Below are 21,123 nucleotides of genomic sequence, written 5' to 3'. Positions count from 1 at the left end.
TTGACGTCGCTTCCGCCCTGCAATGGTATGGAGACAGGTAGGGGCCATCTTCCCCTCACTCGTCTCCAGGGACCCTCTCCTGCCGCCGATTAAAAGTGAATTTGCGGTGAATCCTCCGCAGAGACCACCAGTATCGGAAAGCGGACCGCCGGCCGAAGAAGAGGATGCCGAGGTTATGGCAGCTAGCTGGTGCCATAACAAGGATATTCCCTTTCAAAATTAGGACGTATATCGTCGTGCGGTGGTCCATAAGTAGTTAACAAGGAGGCCCCCAGGTCCCGACCCACCTATGTGAATGAGTATGGGGTACATTGTACCCCTACCCATTCACCCCAAAAAAGGCAGTGTAGTGTAAATAAAAACCAGAGATGGTTTTGACAAGTCCTTTATTAAAAATCTTCCATCGGTGTCCTCCCTCTGGTCTTCTGTGCCGCCCACCCGTGACATCACGACGGAGGAAGATTCTTAATAAAGGACTTGTCAAATCCGTCTTATTTTTATTTACACTACACTTAAGCTGTTCTTTTCCCCATTATTGCCATGCATTGTTAATGTGAGCCCCTGGCCAACTCATTAGGGACAGAGCTTTGTTTCCTTATGTCAAAGCCTCTAGTAAGGAGAACGGTGTGCAGCACATCACCAAATCTGACTCAAATATTGGTGAGATTAGGAGTCAGATGTAGTGGTGCCGTAGATCTCATACTGCAGTTGTATAGCTATGAGGTTGTAGGCATAGCAATGCCTAGGCACGCTCACAACAGGATGTGTACTGTTTTTTTTTTGTTTTGTTTTTTTTTTAAGGAGGAATTTCAGACGAGCTACACATTTTTCAGGGTACGAATTGTGTTGAGGCACAATGAACATTTTTATATGTAAAAAATTTAGCTTTTTCATCTAGTGAAAATGCCAAATTGATCAGGTACTGGTTAACATTGTTCTTGGCTTTGCAATAGAGGAAACCTTTCTTTTTTTGTTAAGTAAAAACATATCTTTACCCAAGAAGAAAAATGCAATTTGTTGCAGCTTAAAGATCCTTAGATCTGGTGGCTGCATTCTTTTTTTCTTTCTTTTTTTTGAAAGCATTATTAAACCCAAAAGCAAACATTTTATTATATCGCAGCTTACCAAATAGATGCGATGGCTGCATTCATTTTTCTTTTTTAGGCTTTAATTTTTCCACTTTCCTAAGGTGATCCAGTTAGTAAATCTGTTTTTCAAAAGAATAAGCTCCCTTCCGGATATGTCAGTTTACAGGCATGAGACAAACCATTTACCACTTACAATGATCTTCTTTTATTTATTCATATAAAACTTTCATCGCAAAAGAAAAATTTAGTTTGCTATAATGGATTATAAAGTGTAAGCTGGAGTTTGGCTTCAGTTTGTTAGTGTATTTAAATCTGCTTGTACATTTAACCCTACCCTCTCCCTAGACAGACAATGCTGCTGCCTGTTGTGCCCCCTGAGCTCCTTCATCCAGAGTAGGGGCACTTTAATACAGGAGGTGTGTTACTGGCCAGATCACCAGGGGAAAACTGGGAAAAAGTAAAAAAAAAACAATGCAGCCACCGCATCTAATGATTTGTAAGCTGCAATACATTTTGGTTTTAGGTTTAATATCGGTTTTAGGGCTTTTTCTTTCCTTTATTTTCACTTGATAATCCTGCCAACAACAACACATTTCCTGTCCTAACAGTTCTGTCCTACAGAACAGTTTACTGTTCTGTATCTATGGAGGAGCAGTGTTGTCCTAGCACACAAAGGGGTCCAGCTATCAAAAAACAAAAACAAATGCATAGCTATTTGGCCAGAAAATCTACTGTTGTTCTAACAGTCAGCAATTCACAGCAAGTATGAAGGGTAGCAGCTAAGGGCTAGAAAAACGACGGCGTACTACACTTTGTATACATCGTTTGGCATAGTGTCCACAACTGGTTAACAATGTTATCAATTGTGGTAATATCACTTGCATGGCACATAGTACATGCTTTAGTTCATATTGCATCGTGCATACAGATTGTATTAGATATACACTTGTAATGATTATTTATTTTACATTCTAGTCCTGTTGCTGGACTCAATGGATTCCACAATTGATACTCAAAAGCTTTTACAGCGACCACAAGAAGACCCTGAATCAGTTAAACCACAAGGGAACAGTGAGGCCATGGGCACAGGTAAGTTGTAGTCCTTTCATATATACTAGATTTTAAAAACCTAGCTGAAAAATTCCATACTTTCCTTGATCATTTATCAGATTGTGGTTACCGACCCCGCAGACATAATGTAGACACAAATACTGCACTATTCAGTGGACAGTGGTATCCACGATTCATTATAAATAGGGCCCTCTATTCTGTTTTGGCCATCACTTTTTATCTTTTCCACTGCCCTGTAGAACAGAATGGTGGCAGTTTCATTTTTTGTACGTCACAGTATAATTGGGCTACTGTTTTTTATCATAAAAATTTTTTTATTTTATCAAATAAGAACATGACAATTAAAGTTGTTGCAAATGGTACATAACATTATAATAATAAACATTGAAAAGGCATATAAAATAGGCTTCGATCAGATCTTGATGGCCTATTCCAGCTTACCTCTAATGGGTTTAATTGGGCTACGGTTTATCAAATCTATGTTCTCGATATAAAATGCTAATTAATTTAAGGCACACAAACACAATATAATCCCTGATTTCTTAGTAGACTATAAAATGTGAGGTTGTGTCCAGTAAATACTCATCAAATATGTTAACCCCTTCACACCTAAGGGTAAAACAAATCCAAATGCCTAATCTCAATTTTGCAAAACCATACACATCGTCACAACTACTTTGTGCATCCAGGTGAATTATACCTTGTGTTTTTTTTTTTTTTTTTTTAAGGACAAATTGGGCTTTCATTTGGTAGTAAATAGTTATGGATATCTCCTGGACTTTATTTTTATTATCAAAGGAAAACTGGCCCAAAATAATATTTCTTTCTCGAACATCACGGGACACAGAGCCACAGTAATTACTGATGGGTTATATAGGTATCACTGGTGATTGGACACTGGCACACCCTATCAGGAAGTTCAACCCCCTATATAATCCCTCCCCCTTGCAGGGATACCTCAGTTTTTACGCCAGTGTCTTAGGTGATGGACGTGTAAAGATGTCCTGTGCTGAGCTCCAAAGGGAATATCCTAAGATCCTATACTGGGGCAAGCCAGGCGAACCGGATCCATTCAAAGTGTCTTTTCATGGCCGAATTGAATGGTACCCGGGCCTCGTGTCCGAAGAAACGAGGTTTTACCCGTAATGCTTCTCTTTTTAGAGAGCTGGACCCCGCAGATCAGAAAATGGCTTTAAACTTCCTAATTTCTGGCGAGGTGCTTTACGGTCCCAGAACTGTTGGATCCCCCTACTGATGGGGGCCCCAGTCTCTGACGGTTTTTTCAAACGGAGCCCACCGTGAGAGGTGAAGATTGGGTCTGTGTAAACAGCACCCTGCGGCTGGATAAGGTAAGAGGAGATTCCACAGAATTTTTGAGTTCTAGTGGCTTTTCTCCTTTAAGGTAAATGCATGCTATGCCTATTGTGACCACCGGGGGCTGCCAAGAGCACAAACCTACACATGCTGACTGACTGTCTCAGGTGTTCAGTGCTGATTATGTCCCAGCATCTCAAAGCAGGCTGCAAGTAGGTAAGGTGGAAAGGGGGATTTCTTATGTTTGAATGTTCCCCCCAGGCTAGAGAGGGGCCACAGGGGTCTAGAAAGTGGTTACACCACCCGGGCTCTGCGGCCTAATGGTCACCATCTCTGAAGATAGCCGTTCAGGCAGATCTTGTTACCAGCCTCCCTCCCTCCCCCCCCCCCATCCCCAGCCTTTTCTCCAGAAGCATGACAGGAGAGTCGGCAGTGCGGGAAGCGCTCGTTTTTTTCAAAACTCGAGGGGGGGGGGGGCGGTAGAGGAGGGGGCGGGACGTCAGCACAGAGTGCTTAGACTCCCACTCAGGCCAGCTGCAGGCTATAAAAGGCACTCTGTACAGGTGCACTCAGCCTTCTGAGAGACACAGAGCTGACGGTCGCATGTAAGGTGGGACACAGGCATTCTCCTAGGCAGCATTTACTGAAGTAATACCAGACTGAGCATTAGGTAGCAAGGCTTTTAGCCAGACTACATCGCTCAGCGGGCAGTGTTCATTTGTATACCTCACACCTTGTTGCTTTGCACTATGGGTAGAAGAGGTTCAAGCACCCCAGGAACCAGAGACACTAGGGGATCTCGTTCAGGTTCTGAGGGCCCCCTGTCGGCAGCATCCTCCCCCCCCTAAAGATGGGCCAGGGACGGCTAGCCAGGGAGAGCCATCGGGGTCAGGGGCTACACCTGCTTCTGGCACTTCAGCCCCTGTATATATTACACAAGAGGTTTTTTCCTCAACCATTAATGGTCTAGAGGAAAGATTACTGGTCGTGATTACGTCTTCACTCAGTGGAAGAAAACGCACTAGGCTTTCCTCTGTTCCCCAAGACCCTCAGACAGAGGAGCTCTGGGATAAAGGAGATGAATCCCTTTCAGAGGATCGGGATGGGATGGATGATTCCTCTTCGGAGGATTCAGGTGGAGAGGGACCCTCTGCGACTTCCCAAGAGGAGAAAGTCTTAGTGCAGATCCTCACTGGATTGGTCCGCTCCACATTTAAGTTGCCCATACCTGAAACTGCTAAAGAATCCTCTTCTGCTTTGGGGTCACTGAAACCTTTCCAAGCAGCACATGCTTTTCCTGTTCATACTTTACTTGAAAAGCTTATTTATTCTGAGTGGGATCACCCAGACAAACGTTTTTTTCCGCCGAGAAAGTTTTCAACACTTTATCCGATGGAAGAAAAGTTTATTAAAATGTGGGGAATACCGGCTATTGATGCCGCCATTTCCTCCGTAAATAATAGCCTGACTTGTCCTGTAGACAATGCTCAGATGCTCAGGGATCCTGTAGATAAAAGGATGGAATCCCTATTGAAGGATGTTTTCTCCTTAGCAGGATCAGTGGCCCAACCTGCAGTAGCAGCGATTGGAGTCTGTCAATACTTAAGAGACCATGTTAAGCAGGTCATCAAAGTATTACCTGAACAGCAGGCCCAGGGGTTTGCTAACCTTCCAGCGGCCTTATGATTTGTGGTTGACGCCATTAGAGATTCTATCGTGCAAACCTCCCGTCTTTCACTGGGGTTGGTGCATATACGTAGAATCCTATGGTTGAAAAATTGGTCAGCCGAAGCACCATGTAAGAAGCTACTGGCTGGGTTTCCATTTCGTGGTGCAAGGTTGTTTGGAGAGGACTTGGATAACTATATCAAGAGAATCTCTTGTGGGAAAAGCACTCTCTTACCTGTCAAGAAGAAGAGTAAGCGTCCCTCTTTCAAACGGACTCTTTCCCCAGCGCCGGGGGCTTCAGCCTCCAGGCAGTCTCGACGGCCGCCTCCATCGGGGTCCAGAGACAAGAGTCAACCCCAGGGACAAAAGAAGTCCTGGGGAAAGAAGCCTACTAGGCAAAACACTAAGACCTCTGCATGAGGGGGCGCCCCCGCTCACTCGAGTGGGGGGAAGACTGCGACAGTTCTCAGAGCTCTGGCACGAGGACTTCCAGGACAGATGGGTAGTCTCCACGGTAACCTTAGGGTACAAGCTGGAGTTTCAGGAATTCCCTTCTCCTCGGTTCCTCAGATCAAATGTTCCCAGAGACCCAGAGAAGAAGCAGTCGCTCCTTCTAGAGTTAGAGCGACTTTTGTCGCAGGAGGTCATTATGATAGTTCCTGCAAAGGACCAGGGATTGGGCTTCTATTCCAACCTTTTTACGGTCCAAAAGCCAAATGGGGATGTCAGGCCCATTTTGGACTTAAGGGATCTGGACCGATTCCTAAGGATTCAATCCTTCCGCATGGAATCAATTCGAACAGTAGTTCCCACCCTGCAGGGAGGAGAATTTCTGGCATCAATAGACATCAGAGATGCATATCTGCATGTGCCCATTTTTCCTGCTCATCAGAAGTTTCTGCGCTTCGAGGTAGGAGGGCGCCATTTCCAGTTTGTGGCTCTGCCTTTTGGGATAGCCACTGCACCTCGAATGTTCACAGAGATCTTGGCTCCTCCTCTGGCCAGATTAAGGGCTCAGGGTATAGCTGTCATAGCATACCTAGACGACCTGCTCTTGATAGACCGGTCGGTAGCCTCTTTGAATGGAAACTTGAGGACCACGGTCAGGTATCTAGAACACCTGGGTTGGATCCTCAAAGTCTTTCCTAAAACCAGTAAGAAGACTGGAGTATTTAGGTCTGATTATAGATACAAGCCAGGAGAAAATATTTCTACCCCAGGCAAAGATCACTGCTTTGAGAGAGCTGATTCTGACAGTAAGGACCAAGAAGGGTCCCTCAGTCCGCCTTTGTATGAGGCTACTGGGGAAGATGGTGTCTTCATTCGAAGCAGTTCCCTATGCTCAGTTTCACTCAAGAATGCTGCAACACAGTATTCTGTCGACCTGGAACAAGAAGGTTCAGGCATTAGACTTTCCGATGCACCTGTCGCATGCGGTGTGTCAGAGCCTCAATTGGTGGCTCATACAAAACCTGCAGAAGGGGAAATCCTTTCTACCGGTTACCTGGACGGTGGTAACAACAGATGCCAGTCTGTCAGGTTGGGGAGCAGTTCTGGAACAGGCTGCGGTCCAAGGGGTATGGTCCAAGACAGAGAGGACCTTACCCATCAACATTCTGGAGATCCGGGCGATACATCTAGCTCTAAAAGCCTGGACTATCAGGCTACAGGGTTGTCCGGTCAGGATCCAGTCCAACAATGCCACAGCAGTGGCTTATGTCAATCATCAGGGAGGCACCCGGAGCCGAGCTGCTCAAAAAGAGGTGAACCAGATCTTAGTCTGGGCAGAGATGCATGTGCCATGCATATCGGCAGTTTTCATCCCGGGAATAGAGAATTGGCAGGCGGACTATCTAAGTCGCCAGCAGGTTACTTCCAGGGGAATGGTCTCTGCATCCCGACGTCTTTTGGGCCATATGCCAAAGATGGGGGGGTTCCAGATGTAGATCTCTTTGCATCCCGATTCAACAAAAAGATAGACAGATTTGTGGCAAGGACAAAAGATCCTCTTGCATGCGGGACGGATGCGTTGGTGATTCCGTGGCATCGGTTCTCACTGATTTACGCATTCCCGCCTATTCTGCTACTACCACAACTCCTTCGCAGGATCAGGCAGGAAAGGAAGTCGGTACTTCTGGTGGCCCCCGCTTGGCCCAGAAGGACTTGGTATGCAGAAATAGTAAGGATGACGGTGGGTTCCCTGTGGACCCTACCGGTACGCCCAGACCTGTTATCTCAGGGTCCAGTGTTCCATCCTGCCTTACAAACGCTAAATTTGACGGTTTGGCTATTGAGACCCATGTTCTGAAGAGTCGTGGGCTCTCAGGTCCTGTCATATCTACCTTGATTAATGCAAGGAAGCCAGCTTCCAGGATGATTTATCATAGCGTCTGGAAGGCTTATATAACCTGGTGTGAATCCAGAGGTTGGCATCCCAGGAAATATGTCATAGGTAGAATCCTTGATTTTCTACAGATGGGATTAGAGATGAAGCTGGCCTTGAGTACCATCAAGGGCCAGGTTTCTGCTTTATCAGTATTATTTCAGCGGCCACTTGCTTCGCATTCTTTGGTCCGAAACTTTATGCAGGGGGTGATGCTTCTTAATCCTCCGGTTAAAGCGCCCCTAAACCCCTGGGACTTGAATTTGGTCCTGGCTGTGTTACAGAAACAGCCTTTTGAACCAATAAGTCAGATTCCTTTGGTCTTGTTGACAAGGAAATTAATTTTTCTGGTGGCCATCTCTTCTGCTAGAAGAGTATCAGAATTAGCAGCTCTTTCCTGTAAGGAGCCTTATTTGATTATACACAAGGATAGAGTGGTACTACGCCCTCATCCTAGTTTTTTACCGAAGGTGGTTTCTGATTTTCATTTAAACCAAGACATTGTTCTACCTTCCTTTTTTCCAGATCCCTGTTCTCCGGAAGAGAGATCTCTACATTCGTTGGATGTAGTAAGAGCAGTTAAGGCCTATCTAGGGGCAACTACTCAGATCCGCAAGACGGATGTTTTGTTTGTGCTGCCAGAGGGTCCCAATAGAGGACAGGCAGCGTCAAAAGCTACCATTTCTAAATGGATTCGATAGTTGATCATTCAAGCTTACGGTTTGAAACAGAAGATTCCTCCGTTTCAGATCAGGGCACATTCCACAAGGGCTATTGGTGCTTCTTGGGCAGTGCATCACCGGGCCTCTATGGCTCAAATCTGCAAGGCCGCAACCTGGTCTTCAGTTCATACATTCACCAGATTCTATCAGGTGGATGTGAGAAGGCATGAGGATATCGCCTTTGGGCGTAGTGTGCTGCAGGCAGCGGTACAGGGTCCTCAGGTCTGATTGCACCCTACTTGGTCGTGGTTCCCCCCCCTCAGGTAGCATTGCTCTGGGACATCCCATCAGTAATTACTGTGGCTCTGTGTCCCGTGATGTTCGAGAAAGAAAATAGGATTTTTTAAAACGGCTTACCTGTAAAATCCTTTTCTTTCGAAGGACATCACAGGACACAGAGGTCCCGCCCCTCTTCTAATACACTATATTGCTTGGCTACAAAACTGAGGTATCCCTGCAAGGGGGAGGGATTATATAGGGGGTTGAACTTCCTGATAGGGTGTGCCAGTGTCCAATCACCAGTGATACCTATATAACCCATCAGTAATTACTGTGGCTCTGTGTCCCGTGATGTCCTTCGAAAGAAAAGGATTTTACAGGTAAGCTGTTTTAAAAAATCCTATTATAATATATTTCTTGTTACTACCATAAACTACCACCAAAGAATAACCCAAAATAAATTCTCCTGCTCCTGACAATCGCAACAATATCACATATGTGTATGTTATTTGTTGTTTGTACCCAAAATATACTGACCTTGACCTTTGACCCTTACTTGACCCAAACACTAACCCTGGCACTGACCTAGATCAAACATTGATCTAAGTTATGCCGCGTACACACGATCGGAAATGCCACCAGAAAAACTCAGATGAGAGCTTTTTGTCGGAAAATGGGACCGTGTGTATGCTCCATCGGTCTTTTGCTGGCGGAATTCCAGCCAGCAAAAGATTGAGAGCATGTTCTCTATTTTTCGGTCGGGAAAAGTTCCTATCTGAAAATGCGTTCATCTGTATGCATTTCAGACGCGCAAAAAAATCACGCATGTTGGGAAACAATTTGACGCATGCTCGGAAGCATTGAACTTCATTTTCTTGGCTCGTTGTAGTGTACGTTCTTGACGGTTGAAAGTTCAGGAAACTTTTGTGTGACCGTGTGTATGCAAGGCAAGCTTGAGCGGAATTCCGTCTGAAAAACCATCAAAGTTTTTTCTGATGGAAATTCAGATTGTGTGTATGCGGCATAAGTATTTTACTTTATTTTATTTTTTAATATTTATTCGTTTAAAAAAATTTTTACAAACACTTTTTCTTTTTCTCTCTTACTGCAAGGAATGAGAAAAGATACATTGTATCATCTTTCTCTGTTCACAAAAAGAAAAAACACAAGGGTGGGCTTCACAGTGACTGATCACTGTAGTAGCAAATCAGAGGCTATACAGCGATCAGGTGACCCGGAATCAGGAGACTTGGGTCCTGATGGTTGGTACAGGGCCTGGGGCTCTTGGTGAGACCCTGGTCTCTGTGCTGGGAGTGTGCCATGCGGCACGCTCCTAGCACAAGGGGAGAAACACATATATATGCGGCCCCACGTAAAAAAAAAACAAAAAAAAAAAAAAACAGTGCAGTGAGGCTGCATGTACACGGCATGAAGGGGTTAAAGTAAAATGCCTACTTAGTGTTAAAAATGTTCCCTCCCCCTCTTAGTGCCTACACTAACTAACCTGTGTAAAAAATAGATTTATATACTTACCTATTTTCAGCCCGCTTTGGTTTGGTCATGTGATCCAGGTCCCCTGTGTCAGCCACTGGCAACTGCAGGGAAGAGGAGGGACCACTAACAACTAGGGACCACTAACAACTGCTGCACCCTGGGAGGCCATGGGTGGCGTCATTGCTCCTAGCTTTCATATCCATTGCTGGGCGCTGTCCAGAACTGGACTGGGACAAAAATTTGGCCCTGGACTTTATCCAGACTGGCCCACTTTTATTTTGCGAACACGCACAAAAACAGTATATAAAACTAGACATACTACAAGAGATGGTCAGAGACTGCAGACATACTACAAGAGATGGTCAGAGACTGCGGACATACTACAGAAGATGGTCAGAGACCATACTACATACTGCAGGAGATGGTCAGAGACTGCAGACATACTACAGGAGATGGTCAGAGATTGCAGACATACTGCAGGAGATGGTCAGAGATTGCAGACATACTACAGGAGATGGTCAGAGACTGCGGACATAGTACAGGAGATGGTCAGAGACTGGAGACATAGTACAGGAGATGGTCAGAGACTGCGGACATACTACAGGAGATGGTCAGAGACTGCGGACATACTACAGGAGATGGTCAAAGACTACGGACATGATACAGGAGATGGTCAGAGACTGCAGACGTAGTACAGGAGATGGTCAGAGACTGCAGACATAGTACAGGAGATGTAAAAAGGATGGTTGATGCGCTGACATCATCGCTGAGTGCCTCGTCCTGAATGGGTATTTACAAGCCGGCCGGCTGCTGTTTTTATCCTATGCTTTTATCTGCATTTTCTACGTAAGTGCAAACTTTAATTTTAATAAAATTTGGGCTATAACTGATTTACACTATGGAGAGCCGTTTTCTCATTTCTTTGGGTCCCTCCTGCTGACTGCCTCACACGACTTCCCTAATATGAAACTGGAGACAAACAGGACGGAGCCATCCTGTTTGTCTCCAGTTTCATATTAGGGAAGTCGTGTTGTGACGGTACCACTGATTGGGCATCAGGTTGCTATACAAGCTTATATAAGCTTGCCCTCTGGTAAGCGTGCAATTTATACAGTGGTGGATCTCTTCACATGGTGTTATCTGTGGGACTGATAAGCCTCATTTCACCTCTACTGAACATCACTGGATCTTTTATTCATGGACTTTATATTATTCCTTTATTGCTGGGACCATTCATTCATGTTTTTCCATCACTTTATCATTGTTTTTGGTATCTGTGGTGCTTGTTTTTTGATGCATGTCTGGGTCCATCATGGATCTTTTTTTTCCCATTTGTTTTCTACATTTGTTTTTTGTAGCGCAGCTCATGTCTTTTTACTACTTATTGTATTTGTGCACATCTCACAATATTTGAGCTGCAGCTTTTTTCACATTATTCACTATTTGATTTTAGGTAGCGCGGTAATTCTTTCTGGTTCATATAGTACAAGAGATGGTCAGAGACTGGAGACATAATACAGGAGATGGTCAGAGACTGGAGACATAATACAGGAGATGGTCAGAGACTGGAGACATAATACAGGAGATGGTCAGAGACTGGAGACATAATACAGGAGATGGTCAGAGACTGGAGACATAATACAGGAGATGGTCAGAGACTGGAGACATGGTACAGGAGATGGTCAGAGACTGGAGACATGGTACAGGAGATGGTCAGAGACTGGGGACATGGTACAGGAGATGGTCAGAGACTGCATTTATGGCTAAACCCAGTGTAAAAGTGTAATGTATCACAGGGTTGCTCCACTCTAAACCAGCTCTGCAAGATCAAGTCAGTAATCTTCCTTGAAAGTACATCCATGTGACAGAAGACAGCACCAAATCCAATTTCCAAAATACAAAGTGTCTTACAAACAGTGAACTGGTCAGGATTAGTGGAGGACAATAAACAGTTAATGGGTCTGTGAAGCATCTAGCCTGAACTAGCAGTAAATCCTTCCAAAAAACATCACACAAACAGTGCAGCACACACAGAGCTCTGGCTAAATAACTGAAAAGAAGCTGAAATGGTTAACAGTTAGCCATGTGCCATATTATCACTGGATGGAGAATGCCCAGCAGATCTTATCAGTGTGTTATAGCAGTGTGCAGGAAAGGCAGCTATAAAAAAAAAAAAAAAAAAGTACAGAGCAAGACAAGAGGAAGAAGAGAGGACAGATTGGTAACCTGCACACTGCCTGAGGGCATAGATTTTTGGAAGACACTGCAGCCAGTGTACATGTGACATTGCTCCCGAGTCCCACCATCTTGTTCCCATTCAGCTAGCACTCTGTGCTGCAGGGCTGATTTTGCTGTAGCTGTGGTCATACCTTCTTCTATTGGCTTCAGATACTGTGTTTTCTCCTTCCTCGTGCCCCATTCAGCCCCGCTCCAGCACCTGTGTATTCAAATGTGGCAGGCTGGGAAGGGTACACTACCCGCTGATTGGCTGTGGATGTGTGGGAGGAGCGGAGCAGGTCCTCGCTTATACTCTCATAAGCAGAGGAGCGCAGAGAATCGGGCTGTCACTGTAAACTGGCCCACTAAGCCCATAGGCCCACCGGGAATCTCCCGGTAGTCCCGATGGCCAGTCCATCCCTGGCGCTGTCTCCATTCCCCTGCAGCTGCCGCTGGCTGACACCGGATAATGTGACCAGACCGGAGCAAGCTGAAAATAGGTAAGTATATACTGTAAGTACAAGTATGTTTTTATACACGATTTGCCTACTTTTTTAATGCGCGTTTTTCTGCCTAATGTGAATTTAAAGGCATATTTTCTGTTTATGCATGTTTACATCCATGTATGTGTGAAAAAAGTGTGTATTGTAAACATGCCACATAGAAAACTATTGCAATTGCCTGCATTCATCCAGTGATACATTTTTGTAAATATTTCATTATATCTTTTCATGTGACAACACTGAAGAAATTACACTTTGCTACAATGTAAATTAGTGAGTGTACAACTTGTATAACAGTGTAAATTTGCTGTCCCCTCACAATAACAACACAGCCATTAATGTCTAAACCGCTGGCAACAAAAGTGAGTACACGCCTAAGTGAAAATGTCCAAATTGGGCCCAAAGTGTCAATATTTTGTGTGGCCCCATTATTTCCCAGCACTGCCTTAACCCTCTTGGGCATGGCGTTCACCAGAGCTTCACAGGTTGCCACTGGAGTCCTCTTCCATGATGACATCACGGAGTTGGTGGATGTTAGAGACCTTGCGCTCCTCCACCTTCCATTTGAGAATGCCCCACAGATGCTCAATAGGGTTTAGGTCTGGAGACATGCTTGGCCAGTCCATCACCTTTGCCCTCAGCTTCTTTAGCAAGGCAGTGGTCGTCTTGGAGGTGTGTTTGGGGTCGTTGTACTGTTGGAATACTGCCATGCAGCCCAGTCTCCGAAGGGAGGGGATCATGCTCTGCTTCAGTGTGTCACAGTACATGTTGGCATTCATGGTTCCCTCAATGAACTGTAGCTCTTCAGTACCGGCAGCACTTATGCAGCCCCCGTCCAGACACTCCCACCACCATGCTTGACTGTAGGCAAGACACACTTGTCTTTGTACTCCTCACCTGGTTGCTGCCACACACACTTGACATCATCTGAACCAAATAAGTTTATTTTGGTCTCAGACCACAGGACATGGTTCCAGTAAACCATGTCCTTAGTCTGCTTGTCTTCAGCAAACTGTTTTCAGGCTTTCTTGTGCATCATCTTTAGATGAGGCTTCCTTTTGGGATGACAGCCATGCAGACCAATTTGATGCAGTGTGCGGCATATGGTCTGAGCACTGACAGGCTGACCCCCAAACCCCTTCAACCTCTGCAGCAATGCTGGCAGCACTTCTTTGGTCGACCATGGCGAGGCCTGTTCTGAGTGGTACCAGTCTTGTTAAACAGCTGTATGGTCTTGGCCACCGTTCTGCAGCTCAGTCTCAGTGTCTTGGCAATCTTCATATAGCCTACGCCGTCCTTGTGTAGAGCAACAATTCTTTTTTTCAGATCCTCAGAGTTCATTGCCATGAAGTACTATGTTGCACTTCCAGTGACCAGTATGAGAGAGTGATAACTCCACATTTAACACACCTTGACCATAATAAAAGAAATTGTGCTTTTGTGACTGTGATCAAAAAATAGCAGAAATCAGTTTTGTTGCTATGAGCTGTATGGCACATGGCTGAAAAGGTGTTAATATGCGTAGGAAAATTGCTTTAATGATCGCGTCAGTGTTTTTGATTGCTTTTCGTGTTTCTCTGTGTAGCATCAAAATCATGAGACTTGATATTGAATTTCTTTTGAATGGCACATGTGGTGATCTGTGATGTATGCATGCCTGTAACTATTTTCCACTTCCGCAGTAGGTTTTCTTCATTATGGTATTTATGCTGTAGACTGCAAATAATCTTCACTCTCCTGCCTCCTATTATCACATGAGACTTATTTTAAAGTGTCTGTAAACCCAAAATGTATTTCTTTCATAGAGACCTTGAAATAAAATTCTGTCTGTATCCCTTTTTTTCCTGAAAAAAAAACATTGCAGTATAGTACCTGGTGATCCTGCCAGTGACTTGCACTTCCTCTTTCTCTTTATCAATGCTCTGCAGACTGATCTTCCCTATGTAACATTGGCACTCCTGTGCGTATACTCCAGTTCTGCCTTCTGAATGTATATGCTTATACACTGCATTCTTTGTTCCTCTAATTTCCTACATACCCATATCACAGACAGGAATGATCTGAAGGGGTGACTGATGAGGTCTCCTCTATGGCTTGACCTGCCCACAGACTGGGGCTGTGCAGTGGAGAAAAGGAGGATATTGGGTGTTTGCCAGTGGCTTATCTGTGGCTTAATTCTACCTGCAGACCGGTGCTATATAGTGGGGAAAAAAATAGTATTATTGACATGACTTAAACAAAAACGCTTATTAAAATTGTGTTTTATTTTTTTGTGTTTTTTTTTGTTTTTTTAGGTATATCAAACCAATACACAAATAGTGAAATGGAAGCTTTGCATCAAGCATACCAAAACGTAAACCATTTAGCAGAAGACACTGATGAGCAGAAGAATTATCTTAAAGTCACAGACCATACAAGTCCATCTTTTGTAGATACAGCAGATTCAACAGGAAAGAGCTTGAAAAAGATACTCACAGGAGAATCAGGTAATATTCAAAAGTGTTTGTACCAAAAGTGATTTTGAAATTTTTTTTTTTTCTTTAACTTGACATTCAGGCAGACTTTAAAATACATAACCGCATATATGCAACTATTGTACAGTAAGTACCTGAATTTGCCTTCATATCAGCTAGCTGTTAACCACTGAATGGTAGAAAACAGATGAAAGACCTCATCAGTGTGCTGCTGCTCCATTTTTTTAATTGTATATTGGGGGACAAAGGATCAGATGGAATTTCGAAACACTGGGTTATGATTTCATCTTCAGGACATTTATCAAAAAATTGAACAGGCAATATAACCCCCTCACGTACATCCTGCTTCAGTTTTATGCTAGTGTCCTGGGAGATTTGATGTCTTTTTTTTCCCCAGAGAAGCAAATGTCATTTTGAAAGATGAGGAAGATGTGGGGCAGGCCTGTAATGTGACCCCAGGGCACTGGCACTTAGAAGCACCCAGTGACTTTTGACAGTAGCCCAACCTGTTCACCATTCGCAAAACAATAGGGGCCATTCATCACATTTTGGACATGAAAGCATCCAACACTTTCCTCCTTGTGTACACAAATAAAAAAAATAAAAAAACTTTCTGTATGGAATCTACCCAGTTTTTGTCTCCTGTATTAAGACTTTTCCCTTCAGTGGAAATCAGGGATGTTTGCCTGCATTTCCCCATCTTTCCAGCATATAAACTGTTACTGTGTTTTGCTGTATGTTGGAACACAACACTACCAATTGATCACCCTTCCCTTTTGGGTTGTCCACTGCACCTCCAGTTTTTAACAAGGGTGCTGGCACCTGTTCTAGCCTTGCTACGCTCTTCCATTATCCAATACTCCTTACTGAGTAGGCATTGGTGGGGAACACAGAATGTGGATCTCCTGCCTTCCAGATTCAACAACAAACAGGGTTGTCTTCAGAACCAGGTCTCCTCTAACCATAGCAGTGGATTCTCTGGTCACTCTGTGTGATCAGTTCAACCTAATCTACACTTTTCCTCGTCTGAAGCTTTTACCTTGTCTGTGCCTCAAGATCAACATGGAGGGCATTTCAGCAATACACATTACACCAGTTGGCCTAGGTATACAGTGGATATAAAAAGTCTACACACCCCTGTTTAAAATGTCAGGTTTCTGTGAAAAAATGAGACAAAGATAAATAATTTCAGAACTTTTTCCACCTTTAATGTGACCTATAAACTGTACAACTCAGTTGAACAACAAACTGAAATCTTTTAGGTGGAGGTAAGTAATAATATCGTTGCCTAAGTGTGCACACCCTTACACTAATACTTTGTTAAAGCACCTTTTGATTTTATTACAATATTTAGTCTTTTTGGGTAGGAGTCTATCAGCATGGCACATCTTGGCTTGGCAATATTTGCCCACTCTTTTTTGAAAAAACACTCCAAATCTGTCAGATTCCGAGGGCATCTCCTGTGCACAGCCCTCTTCAGATTACACCACAGATTTTCAATCAGATTCATGTCTGGGCCCTGGCTGGGCCATTGTAATCTTCTTCAGGTGAAGCCATTCTTTTGTTGATCTGGATGTATGCTTTGGGTCATTGTCATGCTGAAAGATGTTCCTCTTCATGTTCAGCTTTCCAGCAGAATCCAGAAGAATTTGAGCCAATATTGACTGGTATTTGGAACTGTTCATAATTCCCTTTACCTCGACTAAGGCCCCTGTTCCAGCTGAAAAAAAAACAGCCCCAAAGCATGATGCTGCCACCACCATGCTTAACGGTGGGTATGGTGTTCTTTTGATGATGTGTAGGGATGAGCTTCGAGTTTGAGTCAAACTCATGTTCGACTCGAACATGGGCTGTTCGCAAGTTTGCCGAACAGCAAACAATTTGGGGTGTTCGCGGCAAATTCAAATGCCGCGGAACACCCTTTAAAAGTCTATGGGAGAAATCAAAAGTGCTAATTTTAAAGGCTTATATGCATGGTATTGTGATAAAAAGTGTTTGGGGACTGGGTCCTGCCCCAGGGGACATGGATCAATGCAAAATACGTTTTAAAAACGGCCGTTTTTTCGGGAGCAGTGATTTTAATAATGCTTAAAGTAAAACAATAAAAGTTTAATATCCCTTTAAATTTCGTACCTGGGGGGTGTCTATAGTATGCCTGTAAAGGGGCGCATGTTTCCCGTGTTTAGAACAGTCTGACAGCAAAATGACATTTCAAAGGAAAAAAAGTCATTTAAAACTACTCGCGGCTATTAATGCATTGCCGGTCCGACAATACACATAGAAGTTCATTGATAAAAACGGCATGGGAATTCCCCACAGGGGAACCCCAAACCAAAATTAAAACAAAAAAATGACGTGGGGGGTCCCCCTAAATTCCATACCAGGCCCTTCAGATCTGGTATGGATATTAAGGGGAACCCCGCGCCAAAATTAAAAAAAAAACGGCGTGGGGTCCCCCCAAAAATCCATGCCAGACCCTTATCCGAGCACGCAACCTGGCAGGCTGCAGGAAAAGAGGGGGGGATGAGAGAGCGCCCCCCCTCCTGAACCGTACCAGGCCACATGCCCTCAACATTGGGAGGGTGCTTTGGGGTAGCCCCCCAAAACACCTTGTCCCCATGTTGATGATAAGGGCCTCATCCCCACAACCCTGGCCGGTGGTTGTGGGGGTCTGCGGGCAGGGGGCTTATCGGAATCTGGAAGCCCCCTTTAACAAGGGGACCCCCAGATCCCGGCCCTCCCCCCTGTGTGAAATAGTAAGGGGGTACTTTACCATTCCACTAAAAAACTGTAAAAAATGTTAAAAATGACAAGAGACAGTTTTTGACAATGCCTTTATTTAAATGCTTCTTCTTTCTTCTATCTTCCTTCATCTTCTTCGTCTTCTGGTTCTTCCTCCAGTGTTCTCGTCCAGCATCTTCTCCGCGGCGTTGGCGTCTTCTTCCCTTCTTCTCCTCGGGCCACTCCGCATCCATGATGGCATGGAGGGAGGCTCCCGCTCTTCTCCATCTTCTTGTCTCCATCGCCCCCCTCTGACGCACGGTAACTTGATGGGACTTCCCTGTGGCGTCACAGGGAATGCCACAGGGAAGTCCCGTCATGTCCCCGTGCGTCAGAGGGGGGGTGGGGTCACCGGGTGGCCCCGACCCTCGTTATTTAAGAATCGTCAGAAGAGAAGCGTCAATCAGCGGGAGCCTCCCTCCATGCCATCATGGATGCGGAGCAGCCCGAAAAGAAGATGAAGACAAGAAGATGAAGACAAGAAGACTTTTTATAGCCATTGTATGTGGTAATCTGATCTCATCAGACTCTCTGTGGTCTATCTCAGACCATCAATTGCGGCAGACGGATTGTAGTTCTAAATAAAATGCGAGTGCGCTGGTGAGCACTCTCATAGTTCTTCCTGCTCCCCAGTAACTGTTTGCCTGTATCCTGCTGTAATCCCGCTATACTTAGATTCTGCAGGAGCCTGAAAAAAAATTGCCGTTCCGTTTGTTTTTTTTCTTTGGTCCGCCGCCTGTTGCCTATTGCACCGCCACCATCTTGGGGATGGCAGCGGGGCTCCATCCGCCGGAAGTGAGGCATCTAGAAAGGGGGTGGCGCCCACGGAGCAGGCGTACAGCGTCATTTCCGCTGGAAATTGCAGAGGGAAAGGGGAGGAACGGGGATGGTACTTATTTGGCGTCCGCACTGGCGCTATTGGAGTCCGGAACCAACGTTTTTAGCCACACAACATAACAGCAACGCAGCGCTCCGCGATGGAATCGATGGCGGCAGTGAGTGGGCAGGCACCAGCAAGGCCCAGGTAAGGGGCAGTTGTATACTGTCCTTTTACTGTGGGCTCTCTCTCTCTCTCTCTCTCTCTCTCTCTCTCTCTCTCTCTCTCTCTCTCTCTCTCTCTCTCTCTCTCTCTCTCTCTCTCTCTCTCTCTCTCTCTCTCTCTTCCCCCCCCCCCCCCCCCCCCCCCCCCCCGGTGGCAGGGGCCTGTCTGGGAACATGAGGCAGCTCTAGTTCTCACTGTGCACCTGTGGTGAGCATCCTTGAAGAAAGGACAGGTTGTCTCACTGGGATGGTTTCTTCTTTTTGTCTCATGGCAGGCCAAGAGCTCTGATCCAGTGGCAAAAAGGAAATGCCCTTCATGTAAATCTAAACTACCTGAAGGATGGAAGAAGACTTTATGTGAAGCCTGTATTGATTCACTAGTTAAGGAAGCTTCTTCCTCTTGCAGCGACTTGATTGCATCTGTTAAAAAAGAACTTGATGCAACTATTAAATCATTTCGCTCTTCTCTAGCAAACCCATCCCTGAGTCAGCCAACTACCTCACACTCCTCCCAGGGCTCACTTGTAGTCCCGAGGGTGGAGACTGAGGCATCTCCTACCCCAGAGGGACATTCCCCCTCCCAGTCTGGAGAGGAATCTGATGAGGGGAAGGAAAGAGAAAATTTACCTTCAAAATCTAAGTTGTCTTTAGAACAGGTAGATGGCCTGTTAAAAGCAATCTATACCACAACTGGGTCTGTAAGAGGAAAGAAAGGAGTTATCTCTACATGACAAAATGTATGCAGGGCTCGGCGAGCACAAAAATTGCAATTTCCCTGTACACGCAGTTATTTCTGAAACTATTAAGAAAGAGTGGACAGAGCCAGAGAGAAAACCTTTCTTTCCCAAAGCCTTAAAAAGGTGTTTTCCTTGTGATGAGGATCCAGCAGCGGTTTGGAACAAAAGCCCCAAACTAGATGCTGCGTTTTCCCAGGTCTCGAGGTCAACTGATTTGGCATTCGAGGACATGGGGGTGTTAAAAGATCCCATGGACAAAAGGATGGATCAGCTACTTAAAAGGGCTTGGCAATCCGTCATGGGAAATCTTAAACCTGCTATGGCGACTACTGTCATATCCAGGAACACCGAGTTCTGGTTAAATCAACTTAAGGCCCATATTTCGGCAGACTCACCAAAACAAGAAATTTTGGATTCATTTTCGACTCTGTTAGCCGCTGTAGCCTTTATTTCTGATGCCTCAGCGGAATCAATCAAAATGACAGCTAGATCTGCAGCCTTAGCTAACTCGGCCAGAAGGGCTCTGTGGTTGAAAACTTGGCCAGGGGACGTGGCATCCAAAAATAAGCTGTGTGGGATACCGTTCCTGGGGGACTTGCTTTTTTGGTCCTGACTTAGATGCAATTCTGGATAAAACAGCTGATAAAAAGAAGTCTTTCCCTATCAGAAAGAAAAAACAGCCAGTTAAATGTTTTTTTCGTTCCCAAAGGGCTCAAGAACAAACCAAACCCCAGGAGAAAAGGAAAAATTGGGCATCGCAGAAGGGAAAGGGAAAAGGAAATGTCCTTTTCATCCTCCTACAGCCTCCGGTAAAACGCAATGACTCGTGCGTACCAGTGGGGGGAAGGCTTCAAAGTTTCCTCCCCCTTTGGGCCAGCATGACAGAAAGTCAATATGTTTTAGACATGCTGTCCCAAGGTTACAGGATAGAGTTTTCGGATCACCCTCCAGAAAGATTCTTTGTAACAAACTTACCAAGGAATCTAACAAAGGCCCTGGCTATGAAGAACCTTTTCAAAGGATCTGTTTAAATAGAAAATGGTGCACTACCATATATGAGTGTAACAATGAACTTATACCCAGTTCACCACATCCCTATAATACATTGCAACAAATAATGATAAAAAGAAGGAAACCCTGGGATGGTACGGGTGAATGGGAAGGGAGTAAGCAATGGGTAAATCAAGGTAAAGGAAAAAGAAACATACTAAATATTGTAATTGGTATGAGGAATGCCCAGAAATAGTAAAAGAAAAAAATACTTTATTAGAATATACAAAACATGGTTATAAAAGTAATGACCAATGCATACAAAATACCTAAACCACGCAAATGTGTATACTGGTAAGGGAAAGCATCCACATGCGTGGTATAAAGGAGCCCAACATGTTTCGGATAGGAATAAAAATTC

General features: G+C 44.8%; 1 protein-coding gene across 1 annotated transcript in view; it reads left to right on the top strand.

Annotated features, from left to right (window-relative positions):
• CEP162 (centrosomal protein 162) overlaps nucleotides 1-21,123 on the top strand; it is a 205,699-nt gene that overhangs the window by 120,614 nt on the left and 63,962 nt on the right. Inside the window, exons 9-10 of the mRNA XM_073626889.1 lie at nucleotides 2,064-2,177; nucleotides 14,974-15,165. Of these exons, the coding sequence (XP_073482990.1) occupies nucleotides 2,064-2,177; nucleotides 14,974-15,165 (306 nt within the window). The remainder of the gene's footprint in view (nucleotides 1-2,063; nucleotides 2,178-14,973; nucleotides 15,166-21,123) is intronic.

This window comes from Aquarana catesbeiana, linkage group LG04 (assembly GCF_042186555.1).
Source record: "Aquarana catesbeiana isolate 2022-GZ linkage group LG04, ASM4218655v1, whole genome shotgun sequence".
In the NCBI taxonomy this organism is placed as follows: domain Eukaryota; kingdom Metazoa; phylum Chordata; class Amphibia; order Anura; family Ranidae; genus Aquarana; species Aquarana catesbeiana.
This window is presented reverse-complemented; position numbering and strand designations above follow the sequence as displayed.